Source organism: Protomyctophum parallelum, assembly GCF_964188405.1.
Source record: "Protomyctophum parallelum genome assembly, chromosome: 16".
NCBI lineage: Eukaryota > Metazoa > Chordata > Actinopteri > Myctophiformes > Myctophidae > Protomyctophum > Protomyctophum parallelum.
In genome coordinates, this window is record NC_139711.1 from 16,068,778 (window position 1) to 16,094,542 (window position 25,765).

Here is a 25,765-nt window from a genome sequence, read left to right on the forward strand (position 1 = left end):
AAGTTAAAGAGTTGACCCAAAGGAAGGTTCATGACAAATGTCACGCTTGTATCACCAAGCGAACAACCGTTCCAATGATCTGCTATATTGCACGAATTTTGTGTGCGTGTGTACATCTGTAATCCACGTAGCTCGAGAACCGTTCGCCCCACCGACTTCAAATTCGACACACACGTTCCACACACCCACAGGGAGTGCAGTGCCCGGTCTCGAGTTGGCCGCACCCATGGTTGTCCAGAACCGCCACAAAAGGCCTTTTTTATTTGGCGGCCATCTTGAAAAACCGCCATATTGGATTTTTCGTTGGCTCCGTTAAAAAAGTTAAAGAGGTGACCCAGATGCATGTTCATGCCAAATTTCACGCTTGTCTCACCAAGTGAAAGATCCGAAGATCGTTCCTATTATCTGCTGTACTACAGTGTGAGTCAGAGCAGAAGCCGCAAAGTTTATCGTGTTGGATAAATGCATCCAGCTGCATTATGTAGGCGTATTCATATCCAATGTTGCTACCGGAAGCACAGCGTTAATTAGTTTTAACACAGAACAAATTAAATCAGCTGACCACTCAAATGCGTGTGCATTGTAGGCTAATTTGTGTGTTCTTCCACACAAGTTCACCACACGTGACCCAGTCACCCTGATGAATGGAAAATTGGAAATCATGGAGCCAGTATCGGGGTGAGACACATAGGCCTATCTGGCATTAGCCCTTGACTGTGTTATGTTCGAATTGCATTTGTTGCTTATTGTAGGCCTATTTCTTTTTGAGGGGCATATTTGCATACAAACGTTACAGGACTATGGAAATGTTTTTTTCAACCCCCCTGCCTCCTCCCCCCTTTAGTTTACCCCTTATTAGTTTACCCCTTTATCTCCCCAATTTCGTCATCAATTAATTCCACACCACGTTATTAAATATAACAATACGTGGGTTTACGTTGTTATTATTAACACATAGCATTATTAACAAATAGGTTAAGTAGGCTACTTAAAGTAGCCGTTAAAAGTGCTACCGGGTCCGTTTCTTTTTTTGATTGATTGAAATATTTATTAACAGTTTAAAGAATTACAGTAGCCTACATTTCAAGCACAAACTTAATACAAAGATTGTTAACTGTGAGTGGACGACCCAATTAAGCATTACACTTGTTTACAACAGGGTCCACCATGTTCAATTCATCAACCGACAAGTAGGCCTACCGAAGAACACCTTCACAAGGAGTGGGCGACATTTTGATTCAAAAGACGACCAGCTAAAGAGGCTGCATTGGTAAGATTGTTAAATGTGACATAATTGCATGGTGATGATACCTGTCATTCCGTCCATCGTTCTGTCCGTCGTTCCATCCATCACGCCTCCATATATGGCTGTCAGTCCCTCACGCCTCGTAACGTCACGCCACCATATATGGCTGTCAGTCCCTCATGCCTCGTGACACGTCACGCCACCATATATGGTCGTCAGTCCGTTACGGCTCGTGACACGTCACGCCACCATGTGGTCGACGCTCCATATATGGCTGTCTCCATATATGAAGATCATGACATTGACCTCATCAAACCCTGGATAGCCATACATGGAGAAGACTGGATCATCACCTAGATCTGCATAGCCAGCCAGCAACTCTTCATCTGACCTCAAACATCAAACCCTATAGCTCTCCATATATGGAGCTGTCCTGTTCTGACAGTCCATATGTTGATCATTCCCCACCCGTCCTTCCTCTTCGATGTCCATTCAAACTCTAGACGGGCCCCAAAGTTCTCACTGCTTTCTCAACAGGCCCGGCCCTACCTGGGCCCTCATCAAACCCTGTACACTCAAGACACTGCCCCCGCTGCCACCCTTAGACCTGTTCTGACATTCCTTATGTTGATCTGACCTCATCAAACCCTGTACACTCAAGACACGCTCCATATATGGCCAGACCTCATCATACCCTGTTTTGATTGATTGATTGAAATATTTATTAACAGTTTGCAGAATAAATTACAGTACAATTCAAGCACAACTCAATGCAAAGACTGTTAGCCTGTACACTCAAGACGCTCCATATATGGCGTGTACAGAATTCATTCCATATGTTGATCTGACCCCCCCCCCCCCCATGCCAAAGCGCCAGCAGTCTGCCGTCACCCAGGCGGGTGTCGCTTCTCACCCTCAGGGCGTCTTACTGGTAATAAATAAGCTGTCAACAGTAGGCTATTTAATTTAAAAGTGGGGGAGTGCATCAATAGCCTACGGCTTGTTTCCCTCTACACCAAATATCTTTGCCAAAAATAGTGGATCTACCAGCTCAAATGGCAGCGGGACACGTGAGCTTGTAGATCGGCTATTTTGGCCTAACGTTCCCCCCAGAATATGGATGCTCATGCAGTCATGCTGGGTTTCAAGTGGTTTTGACCACTCCATCTAAATTCTACAAGGTTAACCATTTCGTTCTCACTTGCATCTTCTATGCCAGCGTGGCTGGTGTCAAAGCAATAAAAGTCATAAAACCAGGCAGGGCTCGGGCCATCCCAGTTTAGGGCCCAGGTATAATTATCTGGCCTGTTGAGAACTCTAGTTTTCGCCGGCTGCCGTGCACAGCTGATAACTTTGGGGTGGGCCCATCTAGAGTTTGAATGTACAGGTATCAGTCAAAAGGGAGACATCGAAGAGGAAGGGCGGGTGGGGCAAGGTTAATTAAATAAGGTTAGGAAGCGAAGACCGTACGGTGGACTCCATGTTGCTCCCTGGAAGGAAAGAAACATGCGCAATGGGCTATATGCAGCCAACACTTCCGCGTTCAGCTTCCTTGGTCTCAATTGTGCATGATTATTTCCTTCCAGGGAGCAACATGGAGTCCACCCTATGGTCTTCACTTCGTAAACTTATTTAATTAACCTTGGGGTACGTGGGAAGGATAAACAGGTCAGCTCCATATATGGAGATCTAAGGGTTTGAGTTTGAGGTCAGATGTAGAGTTGTTGGCCGGCTCCATATATGCAGATCTAGGTGATGATCCAGTCTTCTCCATGTATGGCTATCCAGAGTTTGATGAGGTCAGGGTCGTGAATTGTGATCTTCATATATGGAAACGACCATATATGGAGAGGTCATGATCGAGGCGTGATGGACTGACAGTGACAGCCATATATGGAGCGTGTCACAAGGTGTGACGGACGGACTGACTGACAGGTTTTCATAGTAATCTGCAATATACGGTCTCAACAATGGTTCTATGTTCAAAACTCAAAAACAACTGAAACTGTGAAATCAAACTGGTGTGATGATAAAAAGAAATCAAAAGTTCATAAGCCTCAATAAAAAACTAAAAGCTAAATATAGCTAAAGTTGATAGTAAATCACAAAAATAAAATACTTAAAAAACGTATTCACCCCATGGAGACTTGAATTCATGGATATTTTTTTTTGTCTCATTCCTCCTAAGCCAATAATCTGATGACCTGCAATATAGTTCCCTATGGAGACACAAAGGAGAGGAGGTAGGTGGCCACCACACAAAATAAAAGCATAAGATTCAACCCTCAACCATCAGATTGTGAAGCATCTCCATTTCTTTTATGCCACCATCATGGCTTACACACCATTCAACCTCATATTTGAGGTTGAATGGAGATTTTGGCAGGTCAAAAGATGAAAACCTACAGCACACAACACTCTCCCTGACAAATGAATGAGTGAACCTGTATTCTGTGATTGATTGATTGATTGAATACTTTATTGGCAGAAATGTAATCAGTAGGGTACAGTCAAACAGAAATGTAATCAGTACAGGGTACAGTCAAACACACGTCAAATGGGATCACCGAAAAAGGTCCTTGCGGTCTTGTTTCCATTCAGGTCCTGGGTATTCAATTCATAATCATGACATGAAGAATAACAACAATCATCATAAAAGGTAAAACAAAAATTACAGGTTGTGGAACAAAGAAGGGGTTAAGGGGGTGGGGGTAGTTCATACTAGACTAAGGGGGGGGGGGGGGGGGTAATGTACATTGATGATCAGGGTACATTGTTACACACGATTCCCATATTGTTGTGTATAATACATGTGATAGATCATAGATGCCATGCTTCAAAGAGACTCCAGTCTGAGACTGGTTTTGTGTTTGATACCCCACTAGGGGGAGCCGGCAACTCTGTTTCAAAAAAGTCTCCAAGCCACTGAAACAAACTGTTGCAGTTTCTTATTCACTCATTTTATTTGCTCAAACAGCATAATTTACAGTTTTTATGATTATGATCAAAATTTGAATTATTACACAGACAACAATTAAAGTATGTTGCAAGTTGTAATTAAAGTCACAAAACAAGGTAACAGGTCACATAATATGTCAAATATTCCTAATAAGTAGAGCAATTTATAAGATGCATGGCTAAAAGAAATGGCAATGAGGCAGTTAAAATAGCAGCTATAGTAACATATATATTGGATTAAGAGTGTCTGCTAAATGCCTAAATTGTAAATTGTATGGTGCATAGTTTAGAAAAACAGTGCCAACTTTAAAGTATGTGCATCTCTGAGCACAGCTGGTCTCTGTCAGGCTGGGTTGCCTACCCATGCAGGGCCCAAAAGGAAGGTAGCCATGATAGCCATTTGGAACATTTTGTAATAGTAGCAAAAAAGTGTCCATGAAAACACGGGACGGATGGACAAGAGCAAAAACTTGGACTCCAGCCTTCGGCAGTCTAAACTATAAAATAGCAACAGATATCAGACATATCAGTGTCATATAAGTGGCCGCTCCAGTGTAGCAAGTAAAGGACTGTGGTAAAGTTACCTCTATAAATGTGCTGGGCACAGTTCTGGAATGCAAGTCAAAGATCAGTGTCACCTGGTTACAAAAATAGCTGTTGTGGATCATACTGTAATTGTATGTAATTCAATTGATCTGAGTCAGAGACTCAGAGTAAAAAAACGAGAGAAAAAAAGACAAGACTGTGCATGTATGATTTACCTGTGTAAATGTACCGTAGTCTAACAACGAGAGGAAGCTGAAAGCTGACAGAGCAAACAGCCCTTCAACAGGCCCCAAGCTACAGATGGTCTCAGCACTGAAACCTGTGCAGGCACTGCATGGTTACATGAACTTGTTACTGCAGACATGATTCATCACATGCTGCTAGTGTGACTGCACCCTGATCTAAACTCAGTCTAGAAATGTAATCTACAGTTAAGTGTGTTCTCAAATACTTCGACAGCTGTAGCCTACTTTTACACAAGTTTTACAAAGTTTACAAAGTTTTACTAAATTCACAGTGTTATTCTCTATATCAAATGTTGTCTATGCCCAGTAACCTTTTCACCAGTTATCATATCACTAATTATGGTCAGTTGAGGGCAATGGCATTCTTGGCAAGCGTGCTGGTGCTGTAATGTAAAGCCTCATACTCATTACATCACATATTTTACTGCTCCGCCCACTCACCAAGCCCCTGTAAAGGGAAGGTGCTCATTCGACCGCTGCTGTGGGTAACTGAATTGTGATTGGTTTATAATGAGGGCAAGTCTCTACAAGAAGACCTACTGACTGACTGACATGGAAAAGGGGAAGATAAAGATAGTGCAGCTGGGCAGTTTTGCATTGTTGTATCATGCAGACTCATGCACAAACAGACAAGGACAATACAACAGATTATCAAGTTATAAAGTCAATCTGGTTTGTTTAAAAATGCGAAGTTGTTTTATTATTGAACGTCCTCAACGAATGTGATTGGTCCTCGCTGCTTTTAAAATTGTTCAGCTACATCAATCTTTTGATATGAAAATGAGCTCCCCTTCCAAACATTTTAATGCATGTCTCTCTAGTCCAAGTCCAGTTTTTACTAACTGATTTTCAACCGAAATATGTTATTTTAAGTGAGCAACATGGATCGTACGATGACATGTAAATTAAGGTCAACCGTTTCACAAAACCCCTCCCTTCCACCCCCATTCCACTGGGTTCACCAAGGCCGTCTGCTGTTGTGTACCAGCCTTTTGCTTGGCTTACATAACAGTGTTCTTGTTCTCTGAGAAAACCCACAAAGGGGAGGTCCCCGGACTCCCCGCTCACTTGGTTTGCCACACCAGCACAGCCTAGATACTTCCTCTTCTTCGCATTTCCTATAGAAAACGACTGAGAATATCACTCTGTCAAGTGTCGACCAGAATGGCCAAAGTAGACGGTGTAATCAACACCCTGGATTATCCTGTGGGCCTTTCAAACATATTTTAAAAGGAAGGAGTTTAATTCCATCCCATGAGAGTCAGCTAGTCTATTGGTGATTTTGTCTGCAGCAAGATTTTAGATAAACTTGTTCTCCGCGCAGAAAGGGAGGTTGGCAGGACTCTGTTGTTTGTCCATAGTATCAATCACATTGATGCATTATCCGAATGTCCGGCATTGAACTTGGTAGGCATTGCATCCACTATTTGGTGATATATTTTCTGCCTATTCGGGCCAAAACCGAATAGGCCGAAAATGCATTTTTAGCCATTTTCTGCCGAATATTTTCTGCAGCCGAATATTCGGTGCATCACTACTTAGAATTTAAATGTCTATTTCGACCGCCATATAGGGACGTAACAGTGGCCAATAATTTATTGGCTGCTATTTATATCCTGACCTCTGATGCTGTCTAATAATGTTCTATCTCTGACTTAAGTCTAGTTATAACTAGGGGGAAAAGACCATCATACATGCCCCGGAATCTTTCAAAAGTACCAGCTCTACAACCTTACCATGTTTCACGATGCGTTATGATGTTGTGAGCTTGTTGATAGATTTTTAGCACGCAGCCCGCCAGAGTAGATTAAATTAGTCGTATCGCAATGAATGTCGTTTCTGGTGAAAACAAGGTTTTTCAACGGCCGACAGCAGGCACTGTGATACTCGCGGTCAGGATTTTTCACCACCGACCAAGACAACAACAACCGGTCAAGACACCACACACAGCATTTTGTCATTGTAAGTTGTAACATCCGGCTACGGATATTTGGCTCTTCAAAATACGGGTTGCGCGCGATTAATTAATCCTGGCGGTCAAACGGCTACTTAGTCAAAGTAGGTGATTGAATACTTCATTAACAGTTTGCAAAAAGTACGGAAGTACTTGTTTCCATTGTGGTCCTGTGTATTCAATTCATCAAGATATAAAGTACATGATTGCATGACACTTTCAGTGTCATGCAATCATGTACTTTATATCTTGCAATGAGACATCTGAAAGTGTGTTTTCTCTCCTATCAATATTGGTGTTATGTCGGTTTCTATTCCAGATCACAAAACACTTGATAATCTAAGGCCCCTGTAGCCTCAATAGACTAGTATCGTTTTCCAATGGCTCCAGCGACAACACAGATGGGCCTCTTGTAAGCGAATGTGGAATCGCTGACTTGCATAGTGAGTGAACACACAGGCACAAGGATGCGCACACAAGCACGCACGCACGCATGCACGCGCGCGCGCACACACACACACACACACACACACACACACACACACACACACACACACACACACACACACACACACACAGTCACGCCATTGTGTAGTCCTTGATTTGCAGATTAGATGAAATGAAATAGCTGGCATGGGATGGATAGGCGCTGACCTGTGGAGAACTCACCTCTTTATCTGTCTGTGATTCCCACTGGCTCTGTGACTGAGAACACCGTTTTTCCAGCAACAAGGAATTTGCCTGATTGTTATCACCTACCAACCTGATAATTAGAGTAAACTGCTTCCTAGAGGGACACATTGGCAGTCCTCTATACAGCTGTTCACAGTGATAACCTGGAAATGACACAAAATGTTGACTCACACCAATGTAGTAGTAATACACAGAACATTTGCAAATGTCATTCTCATTTTAGACCATAGATTTTAGACCATGATTGACACTGTCGCATGATTATTTTCTTGTGGTCTATACCTACAGATGGATGCCTGTAGGATTTAATAGAGAATGACTGTGGGCGCACATTTGCAGTGATGGACAGAAGGCCTCATTGACCTACATAAATGGCACAGACTGAGCTGAGACAATACAAGAGACATGTCATGTATGTGTAAATTGTCTTGCTCTGAGAGGCAGTCTGTGTTAGACGAGCTCCGGCAGCAGGCTCCACGCCCTCCCCTTAAATCTTACATAACTGCATACATTCCGTCTCTATAGATACAGTATGTTCTGAACAGAATCGGCACTCGGCAGGCTGATGATGTCTTCGTGGTCTTCAGAAATGGTGGCCAAAACATCAGTACGGTGTGACTAACGTATCGCGTATAGCTGAATTCATACATCAAGACAGCACTTTGCACCACACAAAACGATGTGGGTTTACCAGGCTATTCAACACTCTGACATGCTCATTTGAAGGGATTTGACAAGAACAAGACTGCTTGGTACAGTCCAGCCCAGCCCCTATCAAAAAGGAAAGGGAATAAGGAAGGGTGGATCGGGGTGGGGTGGGATGTGAGGAGTTGTGCTGGCTCCGTGTTGAAGGAGCTCAGTGCGAAAGCATCTGCCCAAAAGAGAACATAGTGTTCCCAGTTTCACAGCTGCGTCCAAGAAGCTGACGAGACAAAAGAGTTACGGCTGATCACTTCCTTATTTATACTGATAGGGCTGTTGAGAATATTGCCTTGACCTGGAGATGGGAAAATACAACATTGTACAAACTAAACATGGTAACAGTGACAATCAAAGGCTGAAGTACAAATAATTCCACTGTTCTTCCTTTAGTATGTATGTCAAAATGAACAGATCATTTGGCGTTGTATTGAGTTGAGTAATTTTTTTAAGAAGATTTCTATTAATGCTCTGACAATAATGATCACTTTATTTATTTTGTATCAATCTAGTACTGAAGCTCAAGGACACATTCCTCAAACTGTCGTAGATAAAACTCAGATTACCAGAAAAGGACAATAATTCTCGTCTGGGGGGCTACAGCTGTAGTTACATGGCTCCAGTTCAGTTCTAATAGTCTTGCTGCTCTTCTGCAGTTCAAGAGTTAGTTGTTCATGTTTGCAGAAATGTTACTAATGATTTGATTGAGCATGCCGGGTCTCATTAAGTTTGCACTGCAGTACAAGGCAGTGCATTGTAAGCTTTAGCCATGTGCTGTGATGTGAGTTTCACCCACTCTAAAACCAGATGATGATTACATAATGGCAATGCGCCATTAACACTGATTTGCAGGCATGCAAGCAGTATACATTACTTAAAACTCGGTCATAACAACTTGTAATAACCTGGTTTTCATATCCCGAGTTAATAAAGTCAAAGGTTTATTATTTATTTATTTAGAAACCCCCATTCACAAGGGTTCTATGTTTTAGACATCTTTAACGTTAATATTAAATTAAAATATCAAAGAATGGAAAATTGGTGTCCCATTTGTTTCTTAAGCCTGAATCACAGGTTGCAAACTCCAGTGGTTTAAACGTGCCAGGACATAGATAGTCAGTGAATAGATTCAGGTGTTTACTCTGGGAGCAGTACTGTTGCCAGAGCGAGGTGGAGACAAACGCCTGTAAAGCAGGCTACAGGTGTGGCAACCAGGAATATCAAGCCACATTTGATTTGAACTAGATAAAAGTCCTCATTTAGAGTCACGTGTATCAGCCCTTATATCGCCCTATCCAATGAATTTGACCTACCTCATAAAGATACCTGTCTGTGATTGCTGCCTGCTGCACGTGCTGCCAAGTGAGAGTGTTACAGCCATCGAGCACCCCCCTCATCAGATTGTGGAGGTGAAGTAAAGTTCAAGTTCAATATTAAATTGCCATTTCAACAGCGTCGAAAGTGCCATGGGCATGGTGACCTGGTCAGTAATACTGGGGTGTCAACTGTCAAGTCAGACATAACTATTATCTGCCAAGTCTCATCTCTGTGATCACGCAGTCTATTGCTGGCCACAGACTAGGGGCCATGGAGTGGTCACGGACTCACGGCGTGTGGTACATGACTTGCACATTGCAAAAGCCATGAGAGGCCTTTCAACATCAACCCATCTTCTACAGTATGTCCTTAGCTCTGGACTCTTAATCCCCCCATGTACATGTTGCATTGCATCCATGTGAAATTATTATTTACCACCCAACTGCAAGCCTGACACCAAGGATATCAGCACTGGATGACACAATAATGTTCAATAAAAGCATTGAATGACACAATCATCTTTCAATCAATCAACGTATCAACGTAATAACTTGGCACAGGTACAACATGTCACCTTGTGTTAGAATAGTGTGGTATTGGACTTTGTTGCTTTATATAGTCCCTCTCCTTCCTCGTTTCTAACTGCTGAGCATGTTGAACTTCTTGTTGAACTTGACTGCAATGAGTGGTTGGAGGCTTTGGTTATCTAGTTTCTCAAAACAATATTGTTACAAAGAGTCCTTGCCTCAAAATATATGCTGTGTCGTTTTGTCCAGTCATCTATTGCATTACAATACATATCACTGTCACTGACTTTTAATAGTTGAGTAGTTGTATTGGATATGCATTTTATCCTTAGAATATTATATTAAGCCGACAGGCTTCTTCTGTTTAAAGTGGGACATTTATATTATATATAGTAATTTTATTGGCCTAAATATTGTCTAGATTAGATTAGATTAAATTTATTGTCACTGCACATAGTATACAAATACTTTGACAATGAAATGAATAGTGGCGTCCAACCAGAGTGCAATACAGTAATGCAATAATGGGAATAAATACACTTGTTGTTGAATGTACAGAATGTACAGTAATATATAATAAAGGAAATAAATAGTCTATATACATAATCCACTTGCTGACCGGCTGTTATATTGGGCCATTTTTCTTAATACTTTCCTTTTGCTTTAAGTAGCATGTGACATGTCAAACTAGGGGGTTTTCATGATTCTGAATCCATTCCAAGCATTAGTTTTGCACAAAATACACTCCTTGGGCTAAAAGCAGCCATAGCCACTTGCCCAAAATGACATTTTGTCATGACGTCTATGGACGTTTTTAGCCCAAGGAGTGTATTTTGTGCAAAACTAATAATGCTTGGAATGGATTCAGAGTCATGATACTAACAGCCTTTCAGCAAGTGGATCCATGAATGTATGTATATAGACAATATTTTAGGCCAATAAAAAAAAGACTATATACCAAATTTCCCACCCGTCCACCTCGGCTGCCGGGCTATTATTACATTTCACTAAACTGTCATTTAAATTGCTTTTACCCACCCTCATGTACCATAGATTAATTATAATAATTATGTTTCATGGAAACGTTGAGTTTGATGCACTTAAATGTATTGTGATGCTGAATGAGCAAATACTGACAAACACTGGTCCTGGATTACATGACATAATCCAGGACCTCCTAACCTGAACACTTTGTGCTCAAAATGCCTTTCACCATATTTGAAAGGAAACCCCTTTTGATTCATGTTAATTTAACTGTCCACCCACCAGCTGTCGTCTGTGATATTGAAGATTAACCCAGTTCACTTCAATGTGCCGAAGGACTGAACCATGCAGTCATTTGGTTTTGATTTGATGCCATTTATATATGGTCCACTGTGAAGGAAAAGAAAATAGGGACCATAGGCTCTCATACAAACAAAACTTGATCATGCAAGATCTCAGTACCAGCATGCTTCTACAGTAGTTGGGTCAGAAGATCATGGTGATTTCACCCTGCATTGCATACAGGATGCCCTCCACTCTCTCCAGATGCCCTTCACTACACTCCAATCTTTTAATCATTGCTATGCCTTTGAGAGAGGGGGGGTGGGAACCTTTGTTACCGGATTGGCTACTCTTGGTCGAGCTGTTGCTAAGGGGAGGGGTTGAGAAAATGATGGATATACTGTATGTTGCAGGATAGACAGGATTGTGAGGATAGACATTTTGAGCAAACTAACAGCTATCTATATATTAATGTAATATTTCTGTAGATATTTTCAATAACGATCACGTGCTGTCATTTTTAAAGCACCTTATATTGGTTAATGTTTTCTCATTGACAGGGCAATGACCTGTTTAGTTGTCTCACAAAATGCATTATCTCTTGTCATGTCTGATTAGAGTAGTGTAACTGACTTCTTTATAGCGGTCTTGAACCTGGTATAACCTTGTTTGAAATTAACAGCTGTGCTGCCAGTGTGTGAAATATGACATGGACTGTGAACTGCAGGTGTCTGTGGTATCATTTAATTATACCTAGGTAACCCATGGTTATTATTAGGTCAAGAATAGATATGATTCGGCTAGCCCAGTCTCATTTGTCATGAGCAGTCAGCTCAGCTCAAGAGCATTTGCCTCAACTGTGTATTCATCTGTATGTTTAACAATGCATGTATTCTATAGTAATACAGGTCTTTCCATCTTGTGTCATTTAGTTTCAAGTTTTGGTCTTAATGTCCATTTAGAATTAGGGATGAGGCAATCTGGGAACCCTTTTGTCTTTGAGAGATTAGAGGTGGCATCATTTAAAATCATATGTGTACGTTTCAAGGCTGAGGGTGCAGTCACACCAAGCTTTGATTCCACCAATGCTTTTGAATGGTAACAGTAGTTGCCATTTTGCACATTCCCATTGAAGAGCATGGGAGAATCAACCCTCATAGGCAGAATTGAAGTGGTGTGACCACACCCAGACGATGAAAAATAATGTTTCTGTACTTACTGAACCACTTAAAAAAACCAAAAGTTAACATTGAGTTTGACGTCTTTAGTTGCAATTAGAGTTCTCAAACTCTGCCCGACCCTTTCAGGCCAGGCCTAAAATGTATGCTAATCAGTAGGGATTGGGCTCCATGAAAAACTAAATTGTCTGTTTGTGTAGTTATGAAGCTGGTGCTGATTGGCGGTTCACTTTTACAGTATACTCTAGGATGCAGTGCACCAAAGTTTAGTATAAGAGGCCTGGTTGTTTGGAGAGCCTTTACTTCTTAACGACCAGTCCACCCAGACTACGTTCAATTGAAGAATTACATGTATAGTAAGTTATTGAACTCACACTATACAATACAGCCCATGTAATAGAAAACAAGTTCAATATATAAATCCCACCCCTCAAGCGTGCACAATGTGCATTTAGGCCAAGATTCAGACACAGTATATACTAGGAGGAACATGACAAAGTTAAAGACAAAGAAATTAGTTTGAGATTCTTTATTAAATTTTTACTGCATTTCTGCTCAATATAAAAGTTGTTCTTGAAATATTCAAGGAAACATAGAAATGACACAACACCTTGTTTACCATCTTTTGTACCAGTCAGACAATGGGACCAGAGATAACGGCAACTGAACAGGGCATGAATTAGAAAAATTCAAGGCACACCATGTTACATGGGAATACCGCTCAGTGATGAACAATATAAAATTCTTTAAATCAAGGCCATTACAGCCCAAATTACACATTGTCGGACAGCCATGTCACTCCCCGATAAGAGATTGACAGTTATTTTCGCCAAGTGACAGTTGTACGTACATCAAAGTATAAATAATTGGTCTTGAACCCTGCATTAAAGAATTTGAAGAGGGACAGAATAACCAGCATTCCAAATTCTCCTTCAATCATAAACTTTTGTTTTGTAGTCAAGCCATCACAGAGACCTGGTTTCATTGACAACTTGGAAATGAAAGACGGGGGGAAGCTTTAAGAATATATCATTGCCGTTTGGAAGAAAACCACCCAACTCCACAAGGTTTTTGATTTGGCATAAATCAATGCTACTCAAGTGAACACCCTGTGTCTGTGTAGTTAAAAATATTGAACTAAAAGGAAAGTATTAAAAAGTGCTTCAGCAAAACCACCTAACTACATTGTATCCTCAAACTGCAAAAAACAAGCTAAATCCACCCATTTGGCCATCATTCCCCCAATAAAGCAGTGCTATTGAACAGTGAACACCCTTTATGGCTGTGTGTTAGTTAAAAAGATTTTGAACCAATGAAAAGTATTAAAAAGAGTTGGGTGGTTTCTTTCAGACAGCAGAGATATCTACCAGAGCCATGAATCATCAGGAACTTAAATAAACTCAGTCGACGGGCTCAAAGGTGTCCACTCTCGAATTGACAGAGTTCATATTACATTCCAAAAATCATTTTCAACCATGCTCAAGGACATTATGCAAGTATAATTTTCTTTCAAGTCATAAAAACCTGGGGAGACTTGGGGTGTTGCTACTCAGAGGCAGATGCCCTGGTACACTCACCATTCACAGGAGAGCATTTACATGAGATGGGGAGGGGGGCTTCTCAAGTGCATCAAGCAGTCCAGGTTAAAAAAAAAAAAGTTAAAGAAAAGAAAAGAGAAGTGGGACAGTTGCGACTCCTATCTCATGAAGTTTCCACCACCGATTTCCCTCTTGTAGCGGCAGGTGAGGTTGTCTGCTTGCACTGTGAGTTTTGACAACACTCCAAACAATCCCCTGAGGTGGTAGTGGAACTGATCTTCAAGGTCCGAGTTGTCATCAAGAGGAAAGTCCCCGGTTACTGACTGCTTTTCCTCCTGTTTGACTGCCATCTCCAGGAAGGTGGCCCCGCTGCTCATTTCTCTTTTCAACAGGCCCCATTCCATGTCGTTTTTTATAGATTTCAGGAGGAGGTAATGCTCATACATGTCCCTCTGCTTGTTGGGGCATTGTTGGAGCCCAACAACGTTGTTGTTGGTCTCCACCTGAGCAGTCTGGCCCTCCAGTGGCACATCCATCAGCAGGCTGGGTACCATAATGGTTTCATCCATATTGTTGGCCGCAGCTATAAAGCGGTGCATCATGTTGAGGAGAGAGTGCTTATTGCTGGCTGGGTCGATGCTGATCTGCATCATCATGGTGAAGGCTGGGTTGGCTTAGTTGTTGTTGCAGTAAGGCAGAGTTGCTTGACGTTGAAATTTCACTCTGCAAGGGAATAATATGGAAACATGCACATCAGGTCAACTATAGCATTTATTTTGATCAATTTTGCTAGCATCTGCATGCCTACAAAAGTGGGGTTTGTAATACTAAGGCTTCAGATCGAGTAGTTAAATATTGACAGAAGTCACAGAACCTATAGTGTTTACGTGAAGTTGCAGAGTATGGTGAAATTAACACCCATCAAGTAATTCAGTGCTTATTGAGCCTTTAATTTGATTAAGCAACACTGCTTCCTCAACTGCTGTGAAATCGCTGCGTGCAAACCATCATGCATTTGGAGGGAGTAGCCCAGGCTAGGTTGATAACAGAAAGACAACACCTTGACGCATTGTTTATTTTTTTAAAGTCCCGTCAGGCTGAAATTACATCAACTTGACCTTGACATTGGACGTGAGAAAATAAATATGCAGCTCGGAGACGGAATTAAACGTTTACTGACCTGAAGTTACGAGGCTTGAACGATGTAATGGTTTCTTGATGCTTTATAATATTCACATTCAAAGCCTCTCGTCTGACTGCACACCACCCGCCGGGAAGAAAAGTGACAATTTCCCCACCCGCTGACGTGCGGAAAACGTCTTTTATAGGAGTGACATGGGGTTACAGCCGGTTACAGACACACACTCCGCCCCCTGGCCGCCGTACAATTCCATCTATTGGATAATATCAGTGACGTGGGCGGTCCCTGGCGTTGTCTGACATCAGGGAGCCAATTACAAACCACATCATCAGTGTCAATCAATATATTTTTGTGGGATTGTCTGTCTGCGATTAGCCGTAGCCCTTTCACTGCCCTCCCTGCATACTTGCCCTCTCGTACCCCCGCTCGCTCTCCCTGAGCGAGTCCCCCGTCTGCAACGTCTAAACGGTCTATATAATGCAATGCTGAATGACACGAATTCGCAAATTATTATTACAAAGTCGCACGTTCATTTGGTGACAAAGATGCATCATGCATAAAAAAAAATAGCTTTCTTTCAACGGGTCTGGTGGTGACCAGACCCGTTGAAAGATCAAAGAAAGCTATTTCTCTGGTCTGGTCATGATGATCGATCCAATAATGAATACATACAGAACTTAATAATTATCATTGCCAGACTAGTGGCCGCAATAATACTGATTAGATAGGCTATAGTTGCAGTTGCACGTTTCAACTTGTTAGACTTGATCGTTGTGCACACAGCAGTGCACACACACACACACACACACACACACACACACACACACACACACACACACACACACACACACACACACACACACACACACACACACACCCCCCCCCCCCCCTATGCCTATGCCATATCATCCGATCTAGTGAGTCTCTGTAACCACAGGGCTCTCATCATAACCCTGACAACACTGTCTTACACAGCACTGCCTCCTGGTGTTTAGACCAACACATTGATTCATATAAGTTAGTACACCACCCAGTCCTGATAATAATTTAAAAACCCAGTCCTGATAATAATTTAAAAAGGTAAATAATAATCAAATTCCCTTGACATTATTGCATACATTTTCATTATTGTAACCAGGGTGTACACTGTACAAGTAGCCTATACATATGTGAAATCATGTAAATGCCTACATTTTCATTGCTGCTGCTACTACCACCCACCTGTTTTGCAAAATGCTGGCAATTACGAGTGCAGTACTTTCATCCGACGGAGCATTGGTCCGAACGACAACCTACCTCCTCCCTCACCCTAACCCTAACCTCCCCCGGGGCAGACACCTAAACCCTCTCCCGACCCGCAGCGCACCTCGGAGCATTGCTCCTTCGGAGCAATGCTCTGTCGGATGATAGTATGCCTCCCGGCAAATACCCTAAACACATCACCATGATGGTGGATTGACTGGATTCTGCTCTAATGAACAACAAACATGGCATATCTCTTCAGATCGAGTCAGATCCAGACACTTATCTCCCAACGTAGACCACACTACCATCTGGTGCCAACAAGCAGTCACTCTATTGACAATGAATGGAGCCTCTGCAGCTGTTTCTCAAGGGTGGTAGGGCTAATATTGAAGCAAAAGTTCACTATTTACTGTTGAAAGGTAGCCTATAACAAAAAACATCGCATGGATGCACCTGGGACGTATCCTCAGTGATGTATCCTGAGGTCAACGGGGTTTCGGGTCTCGCAACAGGCGACCCAGCCGGGAGTGATCAAGTCCCTACTTACGTCCCAGTAGCTACCCTCAATCAGTCCCATTAGGGAAAAACCAGGGGCACACAATCCGTTGGAACTACTCCAGAACTACTCTGCCAGGGCTGGGAGGTACACTTCTGGCACATGGAGGGACTAGGCTCTGTGGGTTGTCTCCTGTCCAGGCCCCTCCTACGTCTCACCAGGTCCACTCCTGCTCTCACAAGAGCGAGGACCTGTGCGTTGCACCAGAGTCCCAGCACCAGACAGTTCATTTAGGAGTGGTGGGCAATGGTTCCGCAGGGTCATGGTACTGCGGTTCCGCTTGCTGCTTGCATGGCCCTCCTAAAGGCCTCACCGAGGGTTGTTGGGCTTCCTCCTCACGGAGGACACAGGCTGGGGCGCTAACCCATACTGCTCCGGTGGTCACCAGACTATACCTGGTTGTCACATAGTCTAACCATTCCTATGAGTCACTATAAATAGAAGAACTATAACAAATCATCGCATGGATGCACCTGGGACGTATCCTCAGTGATGTATCCTGAGGTCAACAGGGTTTCGGGTCTCGCAACATCATACCCCTCACTCAGGCGACCCAGCCGGGAGTGATCAAGTCCCGACTTACGTCCCAGTAGCTACCCTCAATCAGTCCCATTAGGGAAAAAACATGGGCACACAATGTCACAATCCTACTGTACAACGGCTGGTGTGACCCATGAACTTCATTCTGGTAAAAGTTCTGCAGCACATAATCCTACCCTTAAAACAAGAAAAATGAAAATGCATCAGTAACATCATGTCCATTGAAATTAATGGGCCCCAGACCCCTCCCTAATATAAAAGTGTGGTGTTCCCTACATATTAAAATGTTTACATCATGTACGCCTATATGGACAATGGAGGTTCATATGGTCAAAATGCACACCTGTTGTCCTATATACTTCATTGTATGACAAAAAGCCTAAATAGCTTATCTACAAGCTCACAACCTGTCATAGGATGTTTTCAAGAATCCCCTTACCCACCTGAAAATGTATTTTGTTTATGGGGAGACCCATTTTACTGAACAGACTATATATAGCAATGATTGATGATCCTAATATAGTGATTTAAGCTAAACTGAAAACGTTTTGTTTTAACCGAAAAATATCACTTACCCCATCTTTGACTCTTATAAGTCATAAAGGTGTCTAATTTGGACCTGTCCAGTGTAAATTGGTGAACTTTGGCCAGTGTAACTGGGTGAACTACTTTCTGGGTCACTGTGTCACTGCCTTGTAATCAAAGCACATTCCCATTCCTGTTCTGGCCATTGGCCTAAGGAAAAAACAGTCCATTGTTTCAGACTTTTGGAACCCTGTTGAGCTGGATTCTTACAGATTTCAGTCATTTCACACACCGATTTACACCTGTAAAACCTATGATGTGATGAATGATGATACAACTGACGATTAGCTTTCCATCTTCCGCCATTCTGTGATGTAGGTTGTAAACATGAATTAGGGGGGATTATTCCCTGGATTCCTAGTCCTACCATCATTCATATCTCCTTTATAATTCCTGCCCAGAAAAGTCTTTAGTTTGGAAACATCCAAAATTATATAAATGTAAAAGCAAAGAATCTGTGTCAAACCCTTATGATGCGTTCACACTGGCAACAACAAAGTTAAAGGCTACCATTTAGTCTCAATGGAAGCCAGTGACATGAAGATACAAAGATCCGACATTTGTAACTGCTACAACAGCTACAAACAAGTTGAGCTGGTTTCAACTTTAGATACAATTAACAAAGTTACAAATATGCTGTGTGTGTAGCTTTGTATCTGCCAATGTGAACGCAGCATTATGCTACATGCAAATTCTTGAGCATGAATAGGGCGTTTAAGGATTTTGATTTCATATTAAGCATTTCACATACATCCACAAATTAACCATTAACACCGACACAACCTAGTGTACAATTAAAAGTTTAAAAGGCCAAAGCTACACTTTAAAAATATAACTTTAATACAACCGCCAAACATCCAACCCTTAATCTTGCATTTAGTTTATCAGGAATATTGGTTTCACAGACACAAAAGTTCACTCAGCATTGCAGAGCATTCAAACTTTTATCAGCTTATTTTATATACCTGGGTTTGTAGAGAAAGATTACAAAATGATGTGTCCACAATATCCTTGGAGTGGAAATTGTAACAAATTGGCACAGTACACCATCAATTCAAATGGTAAGATAATACAGAATGGCAATATGGAAACCATGAAGAATACTCAAGGAAACAAAAAAACAAAACAAATTAAATCACAAGAACACAAAATTAACTACAAAAGCATATAGTTGCTATTTTTCCCTTTTACAATCTACACAGCAAATACTGTCCCTTGTGATTTCCTTTCATATTATTCCCTTCTGGTTGGCCGATACAAATGGGATCATAAAAGAAGCAGCAAGAGTTTTTCCTCTAAAATACAACAGACAAATACAATATTAAAATAATGGGAGGTTCCTTTAACTCGGCATGAATCAAGAGTTGCCCCTCAGTGACCTGTAAAGAATGAACGACATGGTAGACTCTTAAAATACAACAACAATACTCATCGCATAGTAACAAAGTGCTTCACAAACAAACATTAACCTGTATTGGAATGAATAAATGAAATTTTAATGTGTTTGATTGTATATTGAACAAAAAGTAGTACCTTTGGAAGACCGCTGCTAAACCATTTCATACTGGTTGTTGGTTATGTACCGTGACAAGCAGCAAGCCAAGAATATTCCAATGAGCTGTGCACAGTAAAAAGAATGGCCAATGATGACTTCCACAAACAATTTGATCACGAGACAAAGATGATTCTTCACCGATTGAAAAACACAGTAAGCACTAATAAATGGAGCATATGTTTTAGGACAAATTATCCAAAGAACGACATGTAGGCAGCTAAACTATAAGTATTATACCTGGAAGAACGCAATTCCAAAGGAAATCCCTGCAATGATTCCAAGGTTGGCCTCCATCACTGTTGTCACGAGTGACATGCAACCCTAAACATAATAGAAAGATAAGATCATGCTTAGATCATTGTTGAACAAAATTGCCATTAACTTTCACTTTCCCAACACACAAATAATCTTTCACAGGCGAGAAGAGAAGAAGTTCGCACACCGGTCTTGAGCTCCAAGCTTTTATTTGAAGAAGAGGAAACAATGTTTCGACCCCTTCGTCAGGAATTCATTCCTCAAGACCGGTGTGCGAACCTCTTCTCTTCTCACCTGTATGTATTTTTGTTCAGCACCCGTAGAATATTTTGAGATGTGCGTGCTCTTCCTGCTGGATCCTATTTTCAATTAATTTTCACAAGCAATGTTAAATCCACACAAACCAAGCGTCCACCAATGACCTCACCGTATTGAAGACTTCTTGCCCAGCAATAGTCCGGTTTTTAAGGGTATCCGGCGAGCACTTAAAGGAGTCTATGCAGCAACTAACAGGGATTCCGTTCTTTTTGAAGTAGTTCGTTTCAAACCAGTCAGTGTAATTTGTCTCCCCGCAGCAATGGAGCTAAACAGTGCAGACACACAAATTAAAACAGTACATTTAATATAAATATATACAGATGTTCTCAAACATATTTGGCTCAGGTCACCCCTGTAACCAATGTTTTCATCCATGGCACCCCTGAATTACATTGTTATACTTTATAGCACATTTTGCTATATTAACGGTATGTAAATATGTAAATCCTTCCCTCAAAGATACAGTATGTCACGAGTAAAAGTGGAGAGAATATGTTGTATAGGAAACAAAATTACTTTTGTACTTGTGTCCTATTCTAGGGGGAACATTCACCAAAAATAGCCGATCTACAAGCTTACAGTCACAACGTGATACGTTGTGAGCTTGTAGATTGACTATTTTTTGTGAAGAAACTTGGTGTACTGTAGGCTGAAGAAGAACGCCGTTTAGATCAGTCCATTTGACTAAGTATAGAGGGTCTAAAACGGTTAAACTGAAGTGACATTGATAAATTCCAAAGTAAGTGACCTTGCATCAAGAGTCCAAGTCACCCTAGGGTTCCCAATTCCCAATTTGAGAAGCCCTGATATACAGTATTAGTATACTGCATCTTCATGCTTGTTGGGCTATTTTGGAAATTAGCTGATCAAACTATTTAATACTGCTGAATATGTTATTCTAACTCAAGCCCTGCATCTGTTTACACGGGAAGAGGAACAAACAGACTAAAATCATATAAAGAAGAGTGATTGCAAAGCTCCCACTTACAGTCCTCTGAATGGTGTCAACCGCAGTACTTCGGGTGTCAGTGGTATTATAGTTCTCCACAGCGTTTGTATAGGCAACCTTTAAAATGGCCTTGATCTGACCAATCCAAAAGAAATTGTGTTATATTTTGCAACACTTAATGTTTTGACATTTTGCTGTAAATCTGTGTTCTATGTCATAATATTAATCTCACCTCATGTCTGAAGAGGAAGCCTGAGATTCCGGCCACAAGCTCAGCTAGGAACACCAAGATCAGGAACATAGCATACTGAAGGAACAAACAAAGGTGAGATTATATACAAAAGGCAGGTCTGAAGGGTACTTGGGAATACAGACTTTTGCACTGACCAGTTTAAGCATCCAGGGGCTTCCTCTGCATGTAGCGAAGCAGCCGAACAATCCGAAAATAACGATGGTGGCTCCGGTCCCAATCAGAACATATGGTGCATTGGTAGTCTTGTTAGAAGCCAGGGTGAAATAGGCCTCCAGGCTCACCTTCCCCCACACACCAACTGCTAGCAGGATCATTCCTGTGACCTGAAAGAGGTTTTGAGGGGTAGAGTGGTTTTTAGACGCAATCATATTATTTAAGGCTCAAAACCCGGCCACTAAATAACATACCTACCAACCGCATCCATAATTTCCCCTGACGTCAAACAGCAGCAGAGACGCGCTTAAGTCTTTGGGGTGTTGGAGCGTGTGTAAACTAGTGCCCATATGAATATATGCATGCATGTTGCTGGAAATATTTGCACCCTTGCATTATATTAAAATAATGCACCATTTGAAAATATATGTTACAGTAGGCCTACATTGTGAGAAACCAGTACAAGTGAGAAAAGGGCTGGGGCAAAAATGCATCCTTGGGGATCGGCGGGCCCGGTCTCTCCCCTCCCCTTCGCCCCTCTCGGTTTTTCTCACTTGTACTGGTTACCCGTGTAACCTACGTATTGTATGTTATATACAGTATATCTGTCTGCAGGTCTGTACAGGATGCACCAAATCTCTGTGTGATTGGGAGGTGTGTGGGCACCGGCATCCCTGAGATTGGCCAACCCGACCTGTTGGCGTAACTGATTGGCTGAGCAATTTGTTTGTTATGTTGCATTGGCTTCCCTGATTGCATATAATGTTACAACAATTACCACGAGTGTAAGGACAGAATGTGAGGGAGACAGGGAGTCATTCTTTTATTTTCATAGGGATCCCAAAAAGACCACCAACCTTTCTGCATGCAAGATGAACCAAGTGTCTCGAATCCATTTCACATAGCACATATACATGAAAGTACAGAGAGGGACAAGTAAAGAGTCGCCCTGCTCTCTGACATGAACCAACAAACTCCCTGGACACAGAAATACCTGGCATGACTCAGGTTTAACCCAAACAATACTTACTAGAGTAACTACACCTTTGAAATGTAGCCCTCAAGCTATTACTGGTCAGATTCCTGTCAGCTAGATCCAGGGTGGGTGATAAAATGTGATAGACAGACAGATAGCAGAATACTGAAATGGCTAGGCTAATAATTGGTACCAGATAAAGCTTAGAATAACAGAAATAATATGGATATTTCCCTTTACAGTCAAGTAAAATCATGTGACAGTTCCCACTGTTACCGGTACCGTACAACCGTACATAATACTCACACGAGACGAGAGGTGACTATAAGCATGTGAAATTACTAGGCATTTGGAGATGATAAAATAGCATTTGGGACAAACTGAAATGAATATCAATCTGCAGGCTGGAATACCGTCTACTAACTATACTTTAACTCTACTGAGTTACATTAAAGGAGAATTCCATGCTAGAATGCTTTTTTATCTTTCTTACCTTTCTTTGTAGTTGTTACGTCCCCACCAAAGAGGTTCAGGTGTTTTTTTGTGCAAAAACTCCTTATTGGCTATTTTCCCTACCATAAGCCCTCAATGAATTGCATTGCATTGAATGGGAATTGAATGGGGCTATGGGGTGTTATGCTAGTTCGCTTATTTCCATCGAAAGAAGTAGTAAAGTGTGCCGCTTGGGATATTATTTACATTATGAAGAGAGGATATATACAAAGAAATTATCATTTAGAGCGATGGAAATAAGCGAATTAGCACAACACCCCATAGCCCCATTCAATTCCCATTCAATTCAATGCAATTCATTTTGGGCTTATGGTAGGGGAAATAGCCAATAAGGAGCTTTTGCACAAAATAACACCTGGACCTCTTTGGTGGGGACGTAACAACTACAAAGAAAGGTAAGAAAGCCTTTTAGTATGGAATTCTCCTTTAACTTGGACACCACATCTCCCTCCCTCTCTGTATTGTATAATAAATGTGAAATGGATCTTGCAGGCGGAAAGGGTGGCAGTCTTTAGGGCCCCTTATTCTTTTGTACATATTATAGTGCATTTGTTGATGACATGTATTATGTTAATTTAAAGACCACAGGGGACACAACAAATCCATACTGTAGTCTGGACTTTGACCAAGAGCATGGAATGCACAGTCCTTCTGGGAGAAAGGAGAATGTACTTTGGACACATGAAAGAGTTTGGGGGTAAATACCAACCAACCAACTCTATGTTCACACAAGGCAACAGCTTTCAAAGAAAATAACACCATGCCTACACTGAAACATAGCATAGCACTGCTCTTCCTGCATTAGCGCTATGGACCAGAGCTAATTGAAACATAGAGGCTACGTTATGTTTTGGGATGGCTATCAAGGTAATTTGTAATGATGTATAGCCCAGAATGCTGTGTCTGAATCACAAGTCATGGAATATTAGTGTAAAGCGATGAAAGTTGCAGTTGGAAGACAGCACCCAAAACTGAGAAAACTGCTTGCTGAATAATATTGTTGTGGCAACTTGTGGGCATATTGTTGTGGGCAGTTTTAATTAGTTTTATTATAAATGTGTCAAGTTGAAAAAGTAAAGTTTCTATTCAATGTTAAATAAAGAACACTTGTCAGTTTCAATTTCATTTTGAGGAAACTGGTGTAAGGGTGTTTAAATGGTCTGACTCTAAGCCAAGGATATGTCAATATTTTCAGCCACGTTATAGTGAACAATGATGCAATAACAGCCACATCAGCTCTACTTTGATTTGAGGAAAATTGGTGTCAGGCATATAATCATATAATGCATTCATTTTCCATGATGCATTGTGCAGCAGAGATTTTATTTAAACACACAACCCACGGTAAACAAAACAAACACGAACCCCCAGGCAGGGCTATATAGTTGCATTAACACGGCTGCTTCTTTCTCTTAGCGCTCCTCCTCGCACAAGTCATTAGTCTGATAAGAGCGTCAGCTCATCCAACCGAGAGCAATAAATGGACGGATAAAAGCATCGACCTTTAAGCGAAAAAGAAAAGAAAAGGAAAAATGGCTGTTTTAGTCACTAGCCATTCTGTTCTGTATGTCGTAGCCTACGTGTTGCACATTGCGCCCCCACCACCGCTAGAAACGATGACAAAATGCAACAGCATCAGCACAGTTTAACACTATTTTTGTTGTCAATAATGTCATGATCCATTCGAATCCACAGTGACTAGTATAAATAACCGTGTCGACATTTCAACAAGTGTTCTCCCCCCCGGCGTAAAAAAAATACGTTCGTTTACTTTGAACGAGGGACATTTGTGCCTATTTTTTACAGAATTTACACATGATACACTCCATCTCACAATGGGTTGACCAGTTGGCATCCATCAGCGCCCATTGTTACCTCTTTAGCTTGTTGCCTTGTGTGACTGACTGTGTCTCCCCTCCCCTAATATGATGTGTCCCCCAGTCCCTGGCTGAAACAACTTACCCAAAATATGAGACTGTAGGAGATCAAAAAGGTCTTGAGACATGTAATCACGGGCTTCGTCTGAAGCCGCCTGGACGGCGGAGACATCCTGGCTTTTTATGTTGTTAAAATGAAAAATGAAGAGAAGAGAGAAACTTCAATCTATGCGACCTGGAGGACTCAGGACTGTCTGTGTCGAAGAGGAAAAAAACTTTGGGCAATAAATCCAAGGCAAGGAGAGAGAGAGAGAGAGAGAGTCAGAGAGAGAGTCTGGGGGAAGTGTCGTCACCAACCTACACCACTTTCCTGAGGGAAGGGAAGTGGGAACCGCTTTGGGGGAGGACGGTCTTGTTCGACAATAGCCGATCTGCAAGCTCACAACGCGTCGCATCGTGACGCGCTGTGAGATTGCAGATCGGCTATTTCCGATGGGCGACACCGTCGTATGGCGAAGTATACGATGGATGGTGTCGCTGATCTTTTTTTGGCAAGGATGGTTGTATTGAATAGATTTGTTTTGACTGTCCGGCGGGGAGAGAAAATAAAATCTTTAGTTGCAAACTTGCAACAGATGAGATGATGTTCTGTTAATGAATGACCTAATGCCCTCCTGGTATC

The 25,765-nt window shown here is 41.7% G+C and overlaps 2 protein-coding genes across 2 annotated transcripts in view; both read right to left on the reverse strand.

Annotated features, from left to right (window-relative positions):
• Positions 1-13,143: 13,143 nt before the first annotated feature.
• On the reverse strand, positions 13,144-15,479 carry mid1ip1l (MID1 interacting protein 1, like). Its single transcript, XM_083786593.1, has 2 exons — positions 15,348-15,479; positions 13,144-14,890 (listed from the first exon to the last, which is right to left on the reverse strand). The coding sequence occupies exon 2, from the start codon at positions 14,821-14,823 to the stop codon at positions 14,326-14,328; it is 498 nt and encodes a 165-aa protein (XP_083642719.1). The 5' UTR covers positions 14,824-14,890; positions 15,348-15,479; the 3' UTR covers positions 13,144-14,325.
• Positions 15,480-19,159: 3,680 nt separating this feature from the next.
• Positions 19,160-25,765, reverse strand: part of tspan6 (tetraspanin 6) — a 147,839-nt gene continuing 141,233 nt past the window's right edge. The window contains exons 2-9 of the mRNA XM_083785525.1: positions 25,169-25,322; positions 21,699-21,887; positions 21,544-21,618; positions 21,351-21,446; positions 20,472-20,627; positions 20,027-20,110; positions 19,768-19,852; positions 19,160-19,613 (exon numbers count right to left, since the gene is read on the reverse strand). Of these exons, the coding sequence (XP_083641651.1) occupies positions 19,784-19,852; positions 20,027-20,110; positions 20,472-20,627; positions 21,351-21,446; positions 21,544-21,618; positions 21,699-21,887; positions 25,169-25,255 (756 nt within the window). The 5' untranslated portion in view covers positions 25,256-25,322 and the 3' untranslated portion in view covers positions 19,160-19,613; positions 19,768-19,783. The remainder of the gene's footprint in view (positions 19,614-19,767; positions 19,853-20,026; positions 20,111-20,471; positions 20,628-21,350; positions 21,447-21,543; positions 21,619-21,698; positions 21,888-25,168; positions 25,323-25,765) is intronic.